The 23,483-nt window shown below is 34.1% G+C and overlaps 2 protein-coding genes across 4 annotated transcripts in view; one reads left to right on the top strand and one right to left on the bottom strand.

The window, feature by feature from the left end:
- LOC126815538 (M-phase inducer phosphatase) overlaps nucleotides 1-18,266 on the bottom strand; it is a 55,886-nt gene extending 37,620 nt beyond the window's left edge. Inside the window, exons 1-2 of one of the 2 annotated variants that reach the window (XM_050541227.2) lie at nucleotides 17,642-18,266; nucleotides 2,778-2,872 (exon numbers count right to left, since the gene is read on the bottom strand). In XM_050541227.2, the coding sequence (XP_050397184.1) occupies nucleotides 2,778-2,872; nucleotides 17,642-17,793 (247 nt within the window). In that variant the 5' untranslated portion in view covers nucleotides 17,794-18,266. Of the gene's footprint in view, nucleotides 1-2,777; nucleotides 2,873-15,808; nucleotides 15,867-17,641 lie in introns of those variants that run through there. The other variant, XM_050541228.2, reaches the window with a different exon arrangement.
- Nucleotides 18,267-18,481: 215 nt separating this feature from the next.
- Nucleotides 18,482-23,052, top strand: LOC126815842 (histone RNA hairpin-binding protein-like). 2 transcript variants are annotated; one of them, XM_056099966.1, is made up of 7 exons: nucleotides 18,482-18,659; nucleotides 19,505-19,618; nucleotides 19,764-19,829; nucleotides 20,140-20,250; nucleotides 20,388-20,540; nucleotides 20,780-20,914; nucleotides 21,348-23,052. In XM_056099966.1, exons 1-7 carry the CDS (start codon nucleotides 18,595-18,597, stop codon nucleotides 21,580-21,582), a joined length of 879 nt encoding a protein of 292 aa, XP_055955941.1. In that variant the 5' UTR covers nucleotides 18,482-18,594; the 3' UTR covers nucleotides 21,583-23,052. The 2 variants fall into 2 exon arrangements, with proteins under 2 accessions (XP_055955941.1, XP_055955940.1); XM_056099965.1 differs by having other exon boundaries at nucleotides 21,345-23,052.
- The last annotated feature ends 431 nt before the right edge of the window (nucleotides 23,053-23,483 follow it).

Genomic DNA, 23,483 nt, shown 5'->3' with positions numbered 1-23,483 from the left:
TCAAATAACTATGGTCTTCGATAGTTTTAAATTTTCATTTAAGAATTGTACATTTTTCTATGAAAAGTTTCTAGAAATATTTGCGCGAGTAATGCCCTACTCTCGCAAATTACATTTCAGGCGAGTATAGCGTGCGCTTGAGTAATGACTCGCGCCTCATGACGAGGTCTGCTGAATATACGACCACATTTCCTACATTTCCATGTGGGCGTATAAAAATGAAACGAAATATAGATCTGTATTTAAATAAGATTTTAGATACTTAGCAAAATTCATATTGCATCTTTATAATACCGGTATGTAAAAATTTATGTGGATCAACTGTCAGTGGCAAAATGCTTTAAAAACTGTAAAATTTTCATGAGCCTTGATGCTTCAGTGAGTAAGGTGCTGGCTCTCTAACCACAAGATCTGGGGTTTGATCCAGGTGTTGGCCAAGTCAGTGGCACAGGATGGAGGGTCTGGCAAGGAACAGCATCTAAACATTGGCATGGGACAACAACAAAATTGAGGTCCTGACGATCTTAACAGAACCCAGTGTATAGTTGTGATTTGATAAAGCGTAGGCAGAAACGCTGCTGTCCGGCCAACATTTTTCTCCTAACACACTACATGGTGTATGCCAGTCTTTACTGGCCTGTTTGGTGCAGAAAAGTAAGACATTGAACTCATTTCATCCACTAGAGGTCAAAAGGATGATGATACAGAACTGAAAATGTCCCCTCAGGGGATTACAAAGCGGCCCAGATGCCTTACTTGCAACCTTTTGACCTACAGTTGTTTGGCTTTGCTACTAAATCCCACTAGTAGTGTGTAGTTATTAAATCTTGCTACGAGTACAGCAATATGTACACAAGATGAAACTTCTTTTCGTTCGATCCTTTGGACAAGGCACATTTTCCATGTCAGCTCCGAAGGTATCATTCCTGACAAGAGCAGGTCGGGCTTGAAAATCATGATGGTGCCTACTAAGTCCAACCTGGGATTCAACCCTGGGACAATCAAGTCAAGAGGGATTATATTGTTAAATAAACAAAAGGAACCAATACCAAATATCCCAGTTGATGATTTGCCTGTGTGGATTTAATTGGATTAAAACGAGGCCTACCAGAACATTTTCACTTTCTCAGACTTCTTTGTAAATGATGACTGGAATTAAATTACTACCTGATTGTCGACCGAGGGGAGGTATTTTACCCTCTCCTTAAAACTGATAATCGCTATCCTTTACAAAGTCACGGGGGGTTTATCATTTAAGAAACCAGAAATGACCCTCCTAACATGCAGTTATACACACAACTAATCACTCTCCTTAATATAAGATCCATAACAAGGTCCATAACTCTAGACATAATAAACGGAAATTCAATAGGCTTCTTCGTTTCACTAATTTAAATCATGCATATAAATTTCACAAAGATTGGGTGATAACTTTTGGAGTTAACAGCGTTCACAAGGTTCAATAAAGTGAAACAAGGGCCATAACTCTAGATGTAGTAAACGGAAATTGCTGAAATTCAATAGACTTCTTTGTTTCACTAATTTAAATAATGCATATAAATTTCAGAAATCTTTCTGGAGATAAGCAGGGCTCTATAAAAGTTGAGTGTGCCTGTGAAGTGTGTGCCTGCAGGGTCATACTGAAACACAGGGATGTAGCCAGGATTTGGTGAGTGGTGTAAAAATATATTTGGCGAGCGGAGCGAGTCCCCAAAAGCTTTGGGAGGGGGGCGTGGTCTTTTATGAAAATTAAACCCTTCTTGGTGTATTTTCAGAGCATCTGCTGCCTTTTGTATTTGGTTCAGTGCAAATCAAATTTTCATTTATATTCAAATTTTACCAAATTCACTTAATTTTCATCATTGATACAGGGATCTAAAAACTTTTTAACACCACCCGACTGAGCAGAAACTGAGAAAGCTCTCATCGTCTTCCTAGTCCTACTCTCGGGCCGTAGCAAATCCACGGTCAACACAGGTAAGAAATAAAATAAGAAACATTGTGAAAATTTGCAGGAACGTGTTGGACAATTACGACATTCAAACCTTTAACATTGGAGTGCCGTAAATTGGTCTGGGTGACCTATTTACGGCAAATAAACAAATATAAAGACCGTAGAATAATTGTAAAATGAATAGACCTAGGCCTACACATCTTCTAAGTATAAATGCTTCTTTCTTTAAACTAATTTGGGATGATAGGGTCTACTAGCACACAAAAATAAATTATGCCGTGACAGACAGAGCGCCGAGTTTGTGTACAGAGAAGGACGAAGGGGTTTAAATACGACTGAGCGGCTTTTTTCGATTTTTTCTTTGTGCTGGGCGGCAAAAAATAGTTTTTTTAAAGCAAATGTGCCTGCGCACGCCGTGCACACGCCGTGCACATGTGCGCGGAAATATTGATGCCTGGAGATAAGACTAACACGGACCAACATTTCAATTCAAAATGTGTTTTAACAAGTGATCAAAGAGTATGTGTTTAGCTAGAACAGTGACAGTTTAAACACACACCAACGAAATCTACTGGATTACAATGTGATATCTGAATGCTATTTCGGCTTATTAGTTTGCCTCAAATCATTATGTAATGAATGTGGCATGAAAATAGATCTGGTATAGTATTCTGAACTAGGAGCCGAGGTGGCTCAGTCAATAAAGCAGTGGCTCAGTGAGTAAGGCGCTGACTTGGGTTAACTCCCAGTCTTTTAGGTCAAAATATTTCCGATAAATTAATAAAAGAAATATAAATTGAATTAAAATGTAGATATATTTTACCTGATTCAGTTGATGACATACGTTCAGGGGTGGGCTTTTCAGATGTTGGTGTATCAATAATACTTGATAAAGATAGACGTCGTTTCGGTGTGCCCCTATTAGTGGATAAAAAGAAAAACAAGATATAAACCTGAGTACAGTTGGCCACTCTCATATAAACTTCTGACAAAAATCAAAGGAATATGCTTAAATATGAATGATGTAACAAAGATGGAGAAATTTACATATTTCTAGAGCTATCAGCAGCCAAGATTTCTGTGCCTCCACGTTTATACATTAGAGATGTCAAACCTATTGCCCGCATGACACAAGTGTCACATATGACATCATATGACTAGTATTATTTGTCACACAAAATGTAAAACTTGGCCACCAGTTATATGCATATATGTATATAATACAATGTACCATATAGGGTTCTTCTCAAATTCTCTTTTGTCAATCAATTTCCACATTTATTTAGTTTGCATGCCACTCAGAATATTACAATACATGTCTTACTTACAAATTATTAAATTAGGCCAAGTATTGCAGCTCAGAATGGTATTTTGATACATGTATTTCTATTCTCTGTATTGCAATATTGAATATGTTTTATTCAATATAAATTAAAATAGACTAATCGTTTGTATTTTATCAAAGCATTTTTTAGTCTTAATAATCAGAAAACAACAAGACAATTTGCTAGACAATGAAAGATGCTTCCACAGTAGGTAAGTCGTAAAAACAGTCAATAAAGGTTGTCGCAATCAATTAACTTTAGCCAGATTGATAAAGGGCAATAACTTAAGCAATTATCAAAATCATTCAAAACCAACAGGCATCATTTCACAAACATATTATTTACCATTTTCAAACTATTCAGGTACATTAGCCACTACAGAGTTCAAGATTCTAAAGATAGACTGCCAGGCAACAAAACATACACCTACAACAACTAAGTCATCCGGGTTGTCACACCTTTTTTTCTTTTGTCAGAAATGAAAACATTTGCAACACACTATGACTATGAGTAACAACCCATTTGGCTTCTAGTTCTGAACTATGTACAAAACATTTAATATCAATTGCCATAATCATTGGAAATCGTTGAAAATTGATAGACTTCTTATCTCATGACCATAAACAAATATAAAATTAATTGGATATTAACTTGAGCCACTAAAGCGTCTACAAGATTTTTTTAGAGTGATCAAGGGCCAAAACTATGGCAGTAATTATTGGAAATTGTTGAAAATCCATAGACTTCTTCGTCTCATGTCCTTAAAACACTGTAAATCATTGAAAATCAATACGACAATAGGATTCTTCGTCTGATGACCATAAGCCAGTAATTCTCAACAAGTGTGCTGCGGCAGATCTTCCTAAGTGTGCCGCAAGATTTTGAACGGCACACTAAGAAAATGCAAAAAAACATGTGATCCTAATATTTTTCATATATTTAGCCAGGTGTGCCGCTATTTTTTTTATATGTTCCAAGGTGTGCCATAGTCGAAAAAGGGTTGAGAACCATTTCATTTTAAAAGCACTGTGTCAATCGAATATTAACTTTAACCTCAAAAGGTTCCACAAGATATTTCAAGGTGATCAAGGGACGTAATCTGGCAGTAACTATCGGAAATCGTTGAAAATCAACAAGCTTCTTCGTCTCATGACCTTAAACACATGGTATAAATTTAAAGTCCATTAGACATTGACTTTAGCATATACATGTAGAGCGTCCACAAGATATTTCAAAGTGATCAAGGGCCATAACTCTGGCAGTAATTATCAGAAATCCTTGAAGATCAATAGGCTTCTTCGTCTCCTGACCTTAAACACTGTGTATTTAAGTTTAAAGGTAATCGGATATTAACTTTAGCTTCCAGAGTGTCCACAAGATTTTTTTTAGAGTGATCGTTGAAAATCAATAGGCTTCTTTCATCTCATGATCTTAAACACTGTGTATAAATTTAAAGTCAAGTGGATATTAACTTAAGCCCGTAGATGTTCGTATAAAAAGTGATCAAGGGCAATAAACACTGTATATAAATGTAACGTCAACAAGATTTTTAAAGGGTCACAACTCTTCAAGCAATTATCAGATTTTTCAAAATGATTCAGGGAAATAACTCATCAAGTAATCAGCAGATGACAACTTCAGCCACTACAGAGTCAACAAGATTTCTCAAAGTGATCAAGGGCGATAAACTCATCAAGTAGCTATTGGAAAATGTTGAAAACCAAGGCTTTTTCGTCTCATGGATATAAAGACTTATGTCATTCCTCATGAATAGTTCGATGGACAGGGGTGACAACTGACGACAATATAACAACCACATAAAAATGTGGGTGTAAAAAGAGTCATGGGCTTTATTTCATTACTTTTTTTTTTTATAAAGATAGCCATGCAAAGGGATGTTGACCAAATTTGATATTTTGGGAAACGTGGGTAAAACTCTGGAACTGACTGGAACAGAAAGTTGCAGAACGCTGAATATCAAAAGGGTTCATCCTTTAGTGGCCAAATTGCTATAAACCCATTTTCGAAAAAATCGGTTAAAGATAGAATACAAGGCTACAAAATATATGCCCACAGATCGAGCAGTTAAAAAGGGTAAGGGTTGTCGCATATATTTTCTTTGTCAGTAATGAATACATTTATAACACAGTAAAGTGATCAAGGGTCATACTCATAACTCGGTCAGTATATCATTATCAATAAGTTTTTGCCTCTCATGACTAAACAATGTGTATAAATCTAAAGTCAATTTGATGATAACTTTAGTATCTAGAACATTCCCAGAAAATCAATCGACTTCTTGGGTCTCATGATCATGAACACAGTGTATAAATTTAAAGCTTCCACAAGATTTATCAGAATGTTCAAGGGCTATAACTCTGGCAGTAATTATTTGAAATCTATAGGATTCTTCCTCTCATGACCGTAGACACTTTGTTTAAATTTAACATCAATCAGATGATCACTTTGGCCTCTAGAGCGTCCATAACATTTTTCAAAGTAGTCAAGCGCCAGTCCAGAAGTAATTATTGGAAATTGCTGAAAATTAATAGATATAGGGTTCTGCATATCATCATGACCATAAACAATTGGAGTAACAACAATATACGATTACATTTCAATGTGAAAAGACTACAGCTTCTATCGCATTCACTATTTTTTTGGCAAAGGCAGAACGGAAACTAGCATAACATGACCCAAATCTTTCCCACCAAATTTGAAAGAATCTGTTAATAACTATCGCGTTTACAAGGTTTTTAATAACTCCGGAATGTAAAGTCGCAGAATGCTGAAAATCAAGGCTTTGTCCTCTCATGACTGTAGCCTATAGGGTGTTTCACAAGGCTTTCAGCAAGGGGATGGGGAGGAGAGAAAAATAACTCCAGAATGGAAAGTCGTAGAATGCTAAATATTGGTAGATTTTTCTCCCATGACCACAATTAATACAACCCAAAACTGTAGCTTTTATCTTTGAATGTGTATAAAAATAATTTGTGGATTACGGTAATAACGTTCTAACACAGAACTGCCCAAATCTAAAATCTACTGTAATCACTGTCAGATTCAGATAAAATCTGAATCACTATCATTCAATATAGACGGTTATTACATCATTAGCAAAATTTTTATTTTGTTTAACATCCACTTGACACAATGTAGACAGGTCATTTCGGGACTGATATATGGTTCAATTTTATTTTAATAATTCATTGCTTGTCATGTACAAGGACGGGAATCAAAACCACACTACTTGACTCAATTTGACCACCCAACCCCCGAGAACAAAAGTCGTTGTTTTATAAGGGTGGTAACTGTCAATAAGCTAGGAACACTGCATTTAGCTAACTGAAATGTAGTAAGAATTGCATATTTTCGAAAAAATAAAGTCAAAACATAATCATTTCTATATATCTATCATTACTTAAACATACATTATGCAAGAGCTAAATCTGCCAATTGCAGGTCTTTCTGTAGGCCTGAAATGTTACCTAAATTATTAATTAACTTATCCAAACCATAATCAACTCTCTATGTCATTGCTATCCTGCAATATTTAGCGGATTGGGATCATTTTTTGAAAAATAATTCAACGTAAAAATGGATAATCAAGACTTTGTTTTATATTGTACAGACTTTAATAAAGATGATCAAGGCTAGCCTAAAATTGAAAAACTAAAAATTATAAAATCTTGATTCAGAGTGGAGCCTATTTTTTTTTAACTATTATAGCCAGAACTGTCAACTCCTTATCTTATCTCCCATAATGCCTCTTTAATAGGTTGTTAAATCACTACTTTAAAATCATGGGAATCATTCTAAAACATTCACACAAAAATTTGAAATAATATCTACTTGCTGACAAGATTAGGAAATTGTATTATTTCTTTTCACTGGAAAACTAAGTCTGCACTGTGAAAAGGTAGTTGTCTCGATTGTCAAGGTCCGTGTATTTTAAGGCTTTATTTTAACATATTTTAAACATATGACTTAAAAAATGCAATTCTCGCTTTAAGAATTAAAGTACATGTAAGCAGTTTAAAATATGACTTCTAAATGGAAAGTCTCTAATGTGTTCACGATATTTTTGGAAAAGGGGATAACTCAGTAAAAGATAGGTTGCCAGGCAACGAAACATACGCCCACAGCAGCTATATCGTCCGGGCAGTCAACAAGAGTTGTTGCATATTTTTACTTTTTTCGGTAATGAAACATTTATAATACATTAAAATCTGATTAAGAGTAACATCTCATTAAGTAATTATCAGAAAACCATTAGAATTTGTTTGGTTTTTATAAAGTTCTGCCCCATACGTTTAGTATACGAAACTTTTAACATCATGGATTTAGCTGTTCAATTCATAAAGATTCATTGAAAATCAATATACTTGTTCGTCTCAAGACCTTAAAAAGGCTTCTTCATCTCATGACCTTAAACACTGTGCATAAATTTAAAGTCAATCGGATATTAATTTTAGCCTCTAGTGCATCCACAAGATTTTTTGAAGTGATCAAGGGCCATAACTCTGGCAGTAATTATCGAAAATCGCTGAAAATCCATAGGATTCTTCGTCTCATGACCTTAAACACGGTGTATAAAATTAAAGTCAATTAGATATTAACTTTAGCCTCTAGAGCGTCCACTAGAATTTTTGAAGTGATCAAGGGCCATAACTCTGGCAGTAATTATCGGAAATCGCTGAAAATCGTTAGGCTTCTTTGTCTCATGACCTTAAACACTGAGTATAAATTTAAAGTCAATCGGATATTAACTTTAGCCTCTAGAGCGTCCACAAGATTTTTCAAAGTGATCAAGGGCCATAACTCTGGCAAAAAATTATCAGAAATCACTGAAAATCAATAGGCTTCTTCGTCTCATGACCTTAAACACTGTATCAATTTAAAGTCAATCAGATATTAACTTTAGTCTCTACAGCATCCACAAGATTTTTCAAAGTGATCAAGGTCCATAACACTGGCAGTAATTATCGGAAATCGCTGAAAATCAATAGGATTCTTCGTCTCATGATCTTAAACACTGTATATAAATTTAAAGTCAATCGAATATTAACTTTAGCCTCTAGAGCTTCCACAGGATTTTTCAAAGTGATCAAGGGCCATAACTCTGACAGTAATTATCGGAAATCGCTGAAAATCAATAGGATTCTTCATCTCATGACCTTAAACACTGTGTATAAATTTAAAGTCAATCAGATATTAACTTTGACCTCTAGAGTGTCCACAAGATTTTTTGAAGTGATCAAGGGCCATAACTCTGGCAGTAATTATCGAAAATCATTGAAAATCAATAGGCTTCTTTGTCTCATGACCTTAAATACTGTGTATAAATTTAAAGTCAATCGGATATTAACTTTGACCTCTAGAGCGTCCACAAGATTTTTTTAAGTGATCAAGGGCTATCACTCTGGCAGTAATTATTGAAAATCGTTGAAAATCAATAGGGGTTTTTTGTCTCATGACCTTAAACACTGTGTATAAATTTAAAGTAAATCGGATATTTACTTTGACCTCTAGAGCGTCCACAAGATTTTTTGAAGTGATCAAGGGCCATAACTCTGGCACTAAGTATCAGAAATCTCTGAAAATCAATAGGCTTCTTCGTCTCATGACCTTAAACACTGTGTATAAATTTAAAGTCAATTGAATATTAACTTTGACCTCTAGAGCGTCCACAAGATTTTCTGAAGTGATCAAGGGCCATAACTCTGGCAGTAATTATCGGAAATCGCTGAAAATCAATAGGCTTCTTCGTCTCATGACCTTAAACACTGTGTATAAATTTAAAGTCAATCGGATATTAACTTTAGCCTATAGAGCGTCCACAAGCAATTGTGGATGCCGGACCGTCGGACGGACGGGGGCGACAACAATATACGACCACATTTCAATGTGGGCGTATAAAAATAAGTCGTAGAATGTTGAAAATCAGTCCTTTCATGACCCAATGCTTCCCACCATATTTGAAAAATTCTGTTCTGTTCACAAGGTTTTGGACAAAAGGGGGATAATTCTGAAACTGAAATAGACAGAACGCTGAATATCTTATGACGCCAATGCTTCAAACCAAATTTAAAAAGAATCTGTCTAAAACTTTACTGTAGCCTCTATCGTGTTCACAAACCAATCTGTTCAAAACTGTAGCTTACTGTATTGCATTAATCAGGTTTTAAGCAAAGGGGGAATAACTCTGGAATGGAAAGTTGTGGAAAGTTCAAATTCGTTAGGGTTCATTCTTTTATAACCCTAATGCTTAGAACCAAATTTGAATATTTTTTTTTTGCGTTAAGATTTTTGACCAAGGGGGATAAGTCCTGAAACTGAAAGCTGCGATAGTAGGCCTACCGCCAAAATTTCTAGCATGAAATTCCGCTGCATGGTCCTCATAACTAAACAAACTATACATTTTTGGAAAGTTTATAACACCGGGGCCCTTATTCACGAAAACTTAAGTTACAACCGAAATTTTAAGAAATACTGCAACTTCATTGGATATATGCAAATTGATTTTACTGCTCAGCCAATTGAATTGCAATATTTCTTAAAATTTCGATTGTATCTTAGTTTAAGTTTTTGTGAATAAGGGCCCAGGAACACAATCCAAGAGTTCCAAGAAAAATGTTTGCAATAACTCGATTTATTTATGGCCTGATGAAAATTGTCATAATAATTGTCAAGTAAATATTTATACTAACAATATTGGCGAAAACACCCCATGCATTCATCCTCGGCAAAAAATATGGTATCAAATGGTTAAATTTTGGTTAAAACAAAAATGCTGAAAACATACAGGACAAGGGAACATACAGAAGTTTGAAAATCAATCAACAGTACAAGGAGTTATCTCCTTTTATGGAAAATATGAATAATTATGGATAACACTCAGTAATTACACTGTAGCTATTCGATAAACAGAATAGGATTTAACAACAGACAAGGGTCTATAAATAAGTTCTCCCCACAAAAATTATTTCTACTATAGTATCTACAAATCCTTTATTTCGGATAGGATTTGAGGCTCAAGTTTAAACAAATGTTTAAACTAAAACAAAAGCATCTACATGTACATGTATAAATATTTAGTTTTCTCACTAAAATCGATATATGGCCAAAACTAAATAATACTGTAATGGGAGTGAGAATATTGTAATGAAGAGAAAAGATATCAAATGGGTTTAATATTCTGCACCAATCTGTATGCGTATGCCGTGCATCATAATTTGGGGGGGAGGGACTGCTTTCCATAAAGTGTAGTCAGTGCAAGTGAACCACAGTGACTCAGTAAGAGCTCACTAACTAACCATGACGCCCTAGAAAGCTCCACCAAAATTTCTAGCGTTAATTCCCGATGTCATTGATGTAGGACGGGAGGGCCGTCATGGGCAGTGTCTAGTTATTCTGATGGGATATAAACCCGAGGTCCAGTGTACATGTTGGTATACACGTAACAGAACTCTTGACAGTTCGTATTCAACCGTAATGTCGCTGTTTGGGCCAAATACCCCCTAGAGCATACATGTAATGCATGACATATGCACATCTTCATTATCCCGGCTTGATACTGATTTTTTTCTCTTCATTACAATTGCAACTCCTTTAAAGTATTATTTAGATTTTGCCATATATTTTAGTGAGAAAATTACATTATAAATGCTTTGTTTCAGTTTAAATATCTGTTAGGAATTTAGCCTCAAAACTTGATCAGAACTAGGGTTTACAGAGATATTAGTAGAAATACTGTTTTGAGAGAACTTATACTATAAGTTATAGCCCCATCCCATGCCTGTTGTTCAATCCAATTCAGTCTGATGAAACAAATATTGTTTTCCATCCCATCCGAATGACTAGGCACTGTCCTTTCCAGCACCCTTGGGTCTTGTACCACTGACAAGCAGAGATCGCACCGGAAAAATCAAAATCAGCAAAACTGTCTTGTACAGATTTGACAAACTCTGATGACAATTTACAGTGAAGAGTAACTGCGTAATTTTAATTTTCAATGATTGTTTTACTTTTACTTTAATAAACAGCTATACAACTGTTCTTCCTGTTTTTGAATTATTCGCTTCATAACAGCCCAGCTACAGCAATAGAGGTTTACAGCTATGTAGTAAAAATACTGTAGGGTCTAATTGAAAGGGTATGTGGGTTGTGGGTTTATATTTTAGTGGAAAAGAGCATGTGGTTTCAATGAGATTTACAATGCTACTGTACTGGCAGATTCTGAATCTGTTCTTCGTTACTTCATAACCATATTGCTCAACCAATGTCAAACATATCTACTAGCTTATCAGACTCTAGCATTTTTCATTGAGCCCATAATTTCAGGGTAAACACCCACCCGCCAACCCTCACAGGCCCTGGGGACCCTATTAACGATATAAATATTGTACTGTGTGCTCACAGAGGGTCATGGGCATCATACAACTGTTATCAATTGCAGACATTTGACAGAAAGGGAGATAACTCCTTTTTACCATTAATTGATTTCAGATTCCGAAATTTCTTGTTCAGCCAAGACATTATGTTTTGGGCATTTTTGTATCATCACAATTTAACCAATACACTATTCTTTGCCAAGGATGAAGGCATCAGGTGTTTTCGCCAATATTTAATTTTATGCCAAAATCAGAATTATAACTACATGTATAGCATTTCTTGGAACTCTTGGATTGTGTTCCTGGTGCTATAAGCATTCCGAAAATGTATAAAAACTATAGCTTTTACACTAAGTTTCAGTATACATGTATTGCATCACTGACAAGAGGAAACACAGCCGGAAAATCCAAATAAACTTTCTTGGCCAACTTCTTACTCTTTGATCCATTAAAAACTAAAGTTGCAGAATACTGAATACCGATAGGGTTCATCTTCTCATGACCTCAATGCTCACACCCAAATTTGAAAACATTTCGATAAAACATAGGTTGCCAGGCAACAAAACATTAAAAATAGCAACGCTAAGTGTGGAAATATTAAGTGTGGAGATATGCCACACAACAGATACATGTAGGTCTTGACAGCAGCTTATCCAAAAGAAAAATTTGGATGTCAGCCAAATTTGATAAATCTGAGCTCTATCTTGTTCATAGGATTTTCGGAAAAAGGTAACTCTAGACCAAAAATTTTGGATAACAATGAATATTTATAAGATGCATCCTCTTATTAGCCTAATGCTTCACACAAGATCTGAAACAAATCCATTAAAGACAGTAGCCTTGAACCGTGTTCACAAGGTTTACGGAAAAGGTGGGCGTAACTCTGGGATGGATGGCTGTGGAATGCTGAATACCTAAATACGGTTTGTCCTCTAATGACAAATACTTGTAGCAGCTATCACATTCACAAGGTTTTTTATACAAAGGAGAATAACTCCAGAATGGAAGGTTGCTGAACACCAAATATCAATTTCAATGCTTCACACTAAATTTCATAGAAAAAAATCATTTCAATTGTGTTCACAAGGTATTCTAAATGAATACTCCAAAAAGTAAGGTCATACTGAATGTGGATATGGTTCTTCCTCTCATGACCCCACTGCTTCACACCAAATTTAAAAATTGCGATTTTTTGGCAGAAAAATTTGAAAGCCAAATGTGAGCCCTGTCTCTGTACATGACTTGCATTTTTTTGAAAATATCAAATTTTTCGGTGCTTAATCCATGGTCAAATGTAATCAAAATAATTATTTAACAAAATATATATAAACAGCAAATAATCTCCAAGCTTAGATACAACTGCATTTAAAAAAAAAAACAATTTTAGCATAGATTACAGGTAGCCTACTAATAATTAAAGGATTCTTATATAAAGCGCTAGACTCCACACAGAATTTTGTATGCTCAAACTGCTGACAAAAGTTTCAGGAAACAGTTTATAAATTTGCACATTGAAAAAGGTAGGTTTTGAGTTCTTGTTTAAAGTAGCTGCGAGATGGGCCTGTGCGTAGATGTACATTGTAGTGGTAGAGAGTTCCAGTTATTTCGGGACGAACATACATGTATGGTCCTATTTTATTTCAATAATTTGATTGTGCGCAGGAGTCTTTAGCAGTGGGAGGAAACCGAGGGGTCCTGGGAAAACCCAGGTTGGACAGGTGAACCTACTTCTTGTCACGTACGAACGGGGAATGAAACCATGCCACTTGACTCAATGACAGACCTTATGATCTAACGTGCATGCAATAAACCAAGAGGTCAGAAATGACCCATACTAGATATTTCAAAAAAATCTTCGCCTCATGATTAAATCAAGATTGTAAATTTTACTGAGCAATCATAAGAATTCCTAACAACATGCTAATCCTAATTCCTTGAAAATGCCAGACAACAAGAAATTAAAACTATTAGCAGTTTTAAGAAGAGGGGCCAGAACTATTTTAAACATTCATAGAAAGTTAAAAAAAAACCACAAACCAAAAAAACTTGTGGTCTGGCAAGTAACTGTGACCCTAATGCAAAACTAAAATTTGTTAAGGATACAGTTGATTGAGATCTAAAATCCTAGTAAAAGTTTTAGCCCAAGGCCAATGAAAGAGTTGAATTCCGAAAATATTTTAGTTTTTGTGACTAAAGGCCCAGGGCAATACATAGTAGGCCTACACCACATTAGTATAAATTGGGGATTGTCACAACATTTTACATGTGCACCAGCAGCAAGGAGGATGCCTATTCAATCCTACTGTAGAAGTTCAACTTTAACTACAATTTTTAAAAATTCCATTATGAATATGTCCTGTATCATGTCAAGAAGTAATTCACAGAGAGACAACTCCATCTGGATTTAAACCCAAAATATTATATTGAATGACACTTTATCTTTATAAAATCAAATGAAATAATGGGGTTTAACATTTTTTTTCTGCACCAAATGGCCTAATGAAGATAGGTATGCCATGCAGTGGGAGAGAAATTTTGCTTTGGCAGCAGTGTTTACAACAAGGGTTGCATTTAGGCCTACGTACTATGTACATGTACATGTATGTATAATAATCTTATACATGTAGGTGTAGGCCAATGTGTTCCTTGATTGGAACCTCAGTTTTTTGACACAACTGAACGATTAGACACTGCTCCTTGCCAGGCCCTTCTGTCCTGCACCACAGAGACAAGGGGGAAACACTGCAAGAAAATCCTGAGAAACTTTCTCAACCAATACATGTACAAATAGGTATATGTACTTGGATCAAACATACATGTAGGACAGACTGCTAGTGAGCAAAACTGACATCGAGAATTTATACTACACTGTAAATATAGTTCATAAGCTCTTATTTAAACATGCATGTACATTATGCAAGAGCTAAATCTGCCTATTGCAGGTCATTCTTTAGACATTAATTAACTGATCCAGGCCATAATCAACTGTCGATGGCATCGGATTTCTCCGATATTAAATAGATTAAAACAGTTCAGCCATATTTTGATTTAATTTAAAAATAGAGGAGCGAGACTTAGCTTCGAACAACCAACAGCGTGGTTGAAATTATTACACACGTTTTGTCAAACTTTCAAAGGCTAATAATATCTTCGCTCGCAATAGAGTAATTTGAATGAAATTTTCAAATTATTCATTTTACATGACATTATCTATTTTCAAACTATTATATAGCAAGAATGGCTACCCATTTATCTAAATCTTACATAATGTATCTTTAAAAAAATCAAAACCTCCACAGAGGTAGAGCTGTGAAACGTTTGAAATTTGTAATGCATTACTCTCTTAACTACACATACACAGTTGCACATGTATAGCTTAATAAACAATCCTGCCAAGTATTTAAACGTATCACTAGATATCATTGGAACATAACTTCACGATTTGGTATTTAAATTTGGAATCTTAAACATACATTATGCAAGTGCTAAATCTGCCTAAATTGCAGGTCTTTCTTAAGGCCTGAAACGTTTTCTAAATTATTAATTAGACATTAATTAACTTATCCAGGCCATAATCAACTCTTGATGGCATTGAATTTCTCCGATATTAAATAGATTAGAACAGTTCACCGATATTTTGATTTTTAAAAGCTAAAAATTGAGGAGCAAGAATTAGCTTTGAACAACCAGTACGTTGGTTGAAATTATTGCACATGTCTTGTCAAACCTTCAAAGTCTAATATCTTCGCTCGCAATAGAGTAATTTGAATGAAATTTTCAAATTATTCATTTTACATTATCTATTTTCGAACTATTATAGCAAGAATGGCTAGCTCTTTATCTAAAGCTTACATAATGTATCTTTAAGTACTTCTAGTTCTAGACGAGTTTCTACACTACATGTATGTGTGTCAATCATATGAATAATTTTGTTGAATTTAAAATAACATCTTACAAGAACTGTAGAGAACTCACAAAATCAGTTGGATGGATCAGTGGACCCGGGTGACAGTAATAATGTACACATAAATATAATATGAGTCTAAAACTCAATTTCACCCTACATGTTGTTGCCTTAATTTTATGATTCTAATTCATTAGAAATTTAATACAACCAGAAAGGTAGTAATCATTACATATTTCTTCAAATGTTCCTAATATTAGCTCAGACGAGTTCATTTTTCCCAGCTCCCATGATGAAGTACAAGCTCAAACTTTCAGAATAAAAATACTAAATAGAGTTGTCTCCCTTTAACTGGTTTAAATTTCAACAGACTCAATAAATCACAATCATCAAACACTAAAATCTGATTAAATAAATTCAATTTTCTTCAATGTTTTGTATCTTTCTAAAATGAATCTATGAATATGATAAATTTAGCACTGAGCAATTCCACAGCTTTATCAAGTTTCACAGGAAGACTTGATTAAATTCATCCTGCTTGATACTATTACTAAAACTAAAAGGCTATTAATACATATGTAGGTACTGGATTTCTGAATTCAAATTAGAATAACTTTTGTATGGACTACTTGGACAATATTATACTAAGAACCTATACAATGTGCTTGAATGTACAAACTGTCTTTCATTACTTAATCTTACCTACTGATTAGGTTTACCAAGTACATGTACCTACATTTAGCCTACAATGAATACCTACAATGTAGTACACATGTACATACCACAGTCAGTCATCCACTTTTCCTCATCCCAGCTACATTTAAACTCCTTTCAATTACCCGGTACCGGTACTCAAAAAGTACAATTATTCTTAGCACAAACCCAAATACAAATAAACATGATATTTGTGAAATCAACAGATATGACCAGAACACTTAGCCACAACTTATTTCAAACGATTTTGGAATTATACAACTTTTTGACATTAGTTTAACAGTATCTTGTCAGCTATTTTGTTGTTGACTAATAAGCTCATACATGTTGTTTAAAAAAATCATAAAGAATGACAATTAACAAATCTTTTAGGCTATACTTTTATTCTAATTCTACTTTATAAAATTTATTTAAACTGACTGAAAAGCTCATCTTGTAGTAACTGTACATAAATTTAAACAAATAAAAAAACTTTTCAGTTCATGACATGTCATTTGAGGACACGGTTTAGCCAACCAGGTAATACTAATAGACATTAACTTCAAGGTGAACAAGAGCACTAATCTGCTATCAAATTCTATAAACTGAACATATTTCTAATAGAAATTAACAAATTAAAATGGTTTAATTAAACAAAATTAATCCACTGAAGCACAATAACTTACATGTATATATATATCAAAACCAAACACAATGAATCACTAATAAATTAAATAATGAGAAAAAAAGACACTGATTAACCTCATTGACCTAATTAAATTTGTCTATTCTTAAAACAACTTTTCTAATGACATTGACACCTTAATTATCATTCCAATTAAAACTTTGATCACTACACAATCATGAAACCGTAACCTTAATTAAATTGACTTTATTTTCAAGATGAAAACAAGTTCTCCATGTTCATGAATGATTATACATTTGCATCTATTTTTCAAAAGAACACAAATTAAATTGATCACTGTTAAATAAATTGTTTTAACTAGTCCCTCCATGCTACAGATATGGGGTCTTTAAACTCTGTTAAATCCGTTGGAAATAACATTTAAATCCATTACCAATAGCATTAACCAAATATCATACACACACAAAGTACTGAAGACACCTAACTTCATTTCAAACAGTCACAATGTACATGTAAATAATATTTCAAATTTAATGAACCATGACATTTTAAAACATTAAATCCTCAGTAGAACTTTTGGCATACTCATACATTCACAGACACAATCATATTTCACTCAAAAACGATTCCAATCATAACTGACACTGCCATTCACTGACAGTCAACATTCAGGTCACACAGTACTCCTCACTTTCAATGAATTATAATATTCCATTATTATCTCACCTTCCAGTTGAAAGACCACTTAGATTGAAGGCTAAATTCGTCATAGGAGAATTCACTGTACATGTTGCTGGACTTTCTCCAAAACTTATGTTATTTGTGATGTTTTTTAAGGCCAAACTTAAGGGTTTGGTGATAGGTGTTCTGTCAGACATCCTGGTAATAAGACCACACCTTCCTGTGGCTTGGCTAACTGGCCTTACAAGTCCAAATGCAACTTCAATTTACGTCTCATCGGATGGTCAAAATGGTTTATAAAACAATCACTCCAAATAATCACTTTTATCCCAAAGTATTACAAAATAAAGAATCGTTTATTTCCGTATAATAAGACCAATATCCGACGGCCTGTGCAAGTTATGAAGATTGTTGGTTGTAAAAACAAAGAGCAGAGAACTCAATGAATCAATTTGGTAGCGTCAGGTTATGAACACATGCAATGTCACATCCAATATACTTGGTTTCATACAAACAAATTTTATCACAGAGCTTCGAAGCTACAGAGAATATAGTCCTAGACATCCATGTTGACTTGAAGATACTTAGAGCATCAGTGGATGTTGCTCCACTAAATAAATGAAATAATGTTAATTGACGATATGCCCAGACCAGCTCACCGCCACCACGTTTGAAAGACAACACACTTTCAGCCAATCAGCGTCCAGCTAACAAAGCGTCTGCAAGCGATATTCACTTCTTTTTTGTTTTAGGACTATTTTTACATAACAATAGAATTTTTAACACCCTAATTACGATTAAGAAGTGTTAGAATAAGGTTCAATGAAAATAAATTTTTTATACAAATTCATTTCCCGAAATAAATATTTACTGCGCGTGCGCATGGACATGGCGCGAAATTAAGACAGGAACTTTAGTGAACAAATTTGCAGGTCATATAGAAAGTAGTGGTTATTTTATTCAATTTTATGTACTAAAAACACAGAATTATTCAAACAATGAGTCAACGGAGGAACAATAGAAGTCACTATTCTCACGGAGATCGGTATTTCCCCACTGGAAGGTATATTTCTTATATTTTCGGATATTTTTTTGCTTTGTCGTAACCACTGATTCTGAACTGGGAGAAAAGGTCCAAGCATCTCAGTCACACTGCAAGATGAATTTTGTTTTTATTATTATTATTTGACAGCCAGGTTGACGGACACTAGATGTTTGTCAAGCTTTTTTGTTTGAAAGTTTTGTTTAACCGAAGGGTTGGTTATTCAGATCGGTGTTGGGATTCTTACAAAAGCCCTTGCAAAAAAGTTACATCAACCTAAAAAAATGGGCTGTAGTTGTAGTGGACGGAACAGAATTGACATTATTTGTTATGAGAATATAATTGAATATGATGTAGTAATCTAGGAACATTGGCTTGCTTCTTTATGAAGCAGTAGTAAGTTTGACTTTTGACAAGAAAATGTATCTTATTTAATGTAGGCCTAGATCTAATAAATTTAATTTTACATACCGGTATAATACTAATAGTTGTAGATATGTAGAATTTTTAAGATAACTCTGTTCATGATCATCATGATGAAGACTGAAAGCCCAAGTGCACTCTTTGAACCCCCCTGGTGGCTGTTGGGTAATACATGTGTAACTTGTAGTAAATTTATATGACATATATTAACTATTTATTGGAAGATCTGCATACAACCTGATTTAAAATTGCCATGCATGGTTCGGATAGATCAGGTTCATCATGGCAAAGGTTTTCAATTATAAACTAGTCTGAAAAATGAATCTGGCTCAATCTAACAGGCTGTGTGTGAGTTAATTTAGAGCATGTGAAAGTGCTACATGTATGTTATCCTTTTTTTTTTTAAAAAAAAACCCCAAAAAACAACATTCTCTTTATTTCAGGGACAGTACAACACGTGAACGATATGCAAGAAACGGTCCCTTAAGTCCCCTTAGAAGTCCAATAAATAAAGATAAACAAGTTTCTAATAGGAATAACAGAACAGATAATAACAGGTACTGTATAAATGGATTGGCGTCTAATAGTTCAGGATTAAAAGTAAAGTCTGTTAGATATTGTAAGCTTATGGTTTGTACATGTATATGTAGAACCCTTCATTCAATATTAACCAACTATAACAATGGTAAATTATTTTTTTAGGAGTTCAAAGAGTCAGTTAGATTTCTGTATCAAGACTAGTGACTTTCCTCCATTAGAACAGATTCAGTAAGTATCCATTTACAAACTGCTATATTGTTGATCGAAAAATGTGTTAATCCTGTTCAGTACAAAAGTATGATGAAGTGAACATTTGTCAATCTTCAAAATCCACTGCAGAAGATATATATTAGGATGTCAAACCCAACCAGTAATGTCTGTTAGTTTAGCTAAAATCTTTTTTGGGGGGGCAGGGGGCTTCTTTTTTATCCGATTGAATGTTAGATGATGAATTTGAATTCATTTTACATTAGATTAAGCTGTGAAAGAGTAGATATTGTTCCGAAATCCAAATAATTATTTAATCTTCTGATTGTAGAATGACTCCAGAAATTGGTCCTATCAAGCATAACAGCACGAATTTGGATTGGGCTGCGCAAGTTGATACATTTGAGCAATTGGCTGCCGAGGAAAATGATAATCTGAAAACGTGAGTTTGTCTTTTAGTTTTGGATCATGATTGTCATTTATTTAATATTAAAATCTACCCCCCCCCCCCCCCCCCCCAAACAAAAAAACTAGCAGTCTGGTTAAAATATTTTTTTTATTACTTCTTTAATGTTTTAGATATCGTCGTAAATTGGAAATGGGTACTGCAAGAAAACCTAAATTAGTTATGGACATGGAGGAAGACTCTGCTACTCTTATGAGGAGACAAAAATCTATTGATTATGGTAAAAATACTCCAGGTTATGCATCCTATCTCAGACAAGTGAAAAGGTGAGTAAAGTTGGAATGTGTAAAATAGAAGAAATATAGTTTTATAATGGCATTAAGTCTATGCAAACCAGAATAATTTGTCAATAATCAGCCTTTTTATCATAATAAATAAATATCAATATCGTGATTTAAATCTCTCAGGATTGGAAGCAAAGATGGTGCGAGACCGGTGTCATAGTTGCTGTATCCTTGCTACTTAGTATACTGTTTTCCTTATAAGTAGTCCTTTTATTTTGTAGATATCAAAGAAGGAAAGGCCACCCTTGTACACCTAATAAATATGTGAAAACTAGTAGACGGTCATGGGACATGCAAGTGAAACTATGGAGACGTTCTCTTCATCAGTTTGATGCACCTACTAGCACAAATAAAAGGTAAAAGTTATACTGAGTTAATGTTATTTTAATACTTGAATAGTGCACATGTTTACTGATATGTGTTTTTGTGATTAACTGTTGGATGCTGAATTATTATGTCGGCAGTAATGTTTATCTGTATCTGCCTGTCTTTAATAGCTACACAAACATCCAGTCATCAACAACTGTTTCATCTCCTATTTTCTACGTGATTCACTCTCCAGGATTTGAGTGATTTTGTTTTCTTAATTGAATTATATATTATCTGTAAAATAAATATTCAGTTTTGACTAATTCAAATTCGTCATTTATAGATTATTCATTTATAATTATATTTCTTTTCCTGATTTTTGGTAAATCAGCATATTGACAATGTGTTGAAATCATGTCTGTATCAGCGAATATTTTGTTGAAAAATAACCTTTTTGAATTTTTTTCCTTGCCTTAGCAGTGCAGATGTCTCCATGACAGACAGTTCATCAGAATATTTCAGTGCCTTAGAGAAGACTTTTGATTCAGATATTTCAGACAATGGCAGTGAACTGTTGGATTACAGAAATAGTCAAAACAATGAGAATTTTTCTCACCACTTTCCTGAACCAGAAGTCCGTCAGCCCAATCACAGCTCTCCTAAGAATTCTTTGAGTTTGATTGATGATAATGAAATTGATTCATTGATATTATAGTTTCCCTGATCAGTGCTTTTATCATCTACTTAAAAAGCCAACATTTTTGTGTTTATACATGTATTAGTGACAGTCAATTGTGAGAGAAATGAGGTCAAGTTTTATGTCGTAAAAACTCATCACAAGGTACACAATTTCAAAAGGGAGGGGGGAAATGGGGTGGGGGGATGTTGGTAAAGAGTGCTAATTACTTCAGATCATATTTGCATTGGTTTAATTTGTACCCATAACCCTTTATCACCTGAAACTAGTGAAACCACCCCCAAACATCCAGAAACTACTGCTCCCTTAAGCATTTCAAATCATCCAAATATGGCTGAACTATCGATGACCATCTATACAAGACAGTCTTGGTTGAAGAAGTATCAAAAATGAGCTACATTGCTTTCCTCAGTTTCTTTTCTTTGCAAACTGTGGTAGTCAATATGTATCAGGTGATAAAGGGTTTATGTCCATATTTTTTTCATTATTTTTTTGCTTGTATTGAAACAATTTCATAAAATTTATCATCAAAAATCAACTGTTAGAATAAATCATCTGGCAGTTTAATATGTAATTTAATAAATAATTATAATAATATATTCATGTATAACAAAAGTATTATTTTGTATAAGGTTAAAATTTTACCTCTTTATGTCATGTGTATTGTTATTGTTTTCTTTGGTCATTAATACCTGCGCTCACAAAAGTATTCAGATATTTGCATTCAAATTGTTTTTCATGGCTATGTCGAAAGTTATCTTTATGTCATTGTAACAATAAAACGACGTTATTTTGGTAATCAACTACATGTATTTTAAGAATTAGTTTTACGAATGTTGTATTTAAAAAAAATGTAGAGGTTTGTAAGTATGGTTTAATGGTCGTGAGCGAGACATTAAGCAATATATTGATACTGCACGAGATGCAAGCCGAGTGTTGTTTCAATATATTACGCAATGACTTTAGCTTGAGACCATTAAACAACTTAAAATACAGACACTATCCTGCACTTGCTTTTCAATAAAATACGTCACGCAAGTCCAATATTTCATCTAGTATAGATAATGTACGATTGGCAAGTTGCTCGTACATTATTTGAAATAATGGTATGCCAACATCATCCGTACATTATTTGAAATAATGGTATGCCAACATCAAAGGATGACGTCACATCTGTATTTTAAGATTAAATAAGCCTCTAGATTGCCAGAATATATTGTTTTACTCCATGCAATTTAATAACAATATTGCCACTAGAAAGTATTTGAATCAGAAAATTGCAAGTGGAGATTTGGAACCTAGTTATGCATATTTTGTGTGACAATCGAAAAATGTAACAAATCTAAGGTTCTACATCGTTGTTTGGCCAGAAGCCTTTAATTGAATATTTGCATATAAAGTTGTGTATACTTGATAAATTGTAAAATAATAACAAGTATTTGTACATGTATTTTATTCATTCTGTAAATAAACCATTCATTCTACAAATATTGTTGTAATCATCAGACCTTTTTATACCTGCAAATGTATTAAAAGTTGCAATTCAAAGCTACCCATTGTCATTTTGCATTTATGTCTGATATTCCTTTGAAGTGAGATGCAGTGTGTAGCTTATAACCTATTCCAAATCCCTCAGTGTCTTTAAAATATAGCAGCCAAATCGTTTTGGGGTTGAATATTGAAAATATTAACTGTTTATGTGTCAGATACTGATGAAGCCAATATACATGTGCAATCCAGGCCGGATGGGAAATGTAGATCCCATTTCAAAATTCTATTTCCGAATTTTTGTAATGGGCGCTGAATACAAACGATTTATGTATGGGTATGTACATGGTACATATTAGCATGGAATATGTTAAAGAACCCCACTTGACTCTTTGTATAATATCCACATTATTTTAACCAAAGGGTTCCCT

The sequence above is a fragment of the Patella vulgata genome, chromosome 3 (genome assembly GCF_932274485.2).
Source record: "Patella vulgata chromosome 3, xgPatVulg1.2, whole genome shotgun sequence".
NCBI lineage: Eukaryota > Metazoa > Mollusca > Gastropoda > Patellidae > Patella > Patella vulgata.
Note: the sequence above shows the minus strand (reverse complement) of the source record. Positions and strands in the feature narration are given on the sequence as shown.

Excerpts from the sequence above, each read along its gene's own strand:
- LOC126815842 (XM_056099965.1), top strand. The coding sequence starts at position 18,595 with ATGAGTCAACGGAGGAACAATAGAAGTCACTATTCTCACGGAGATCGG. Across the intron at positions 19,619-19,763 it reads AACAGAACAGATAATAACAG|GAGTTCAAAGAGTCAGTTAG; the intron begins GTACTGTATAAA and ends TTATTTTTTTAG. Across the intron at positions 19,830-20,139 it reads CCTCCATTAGAACAGATTCA|AATGACTCCAGAAATTGGTC; the intron begins GTAAGTATCCAT and ends TTCTGATTGTAG.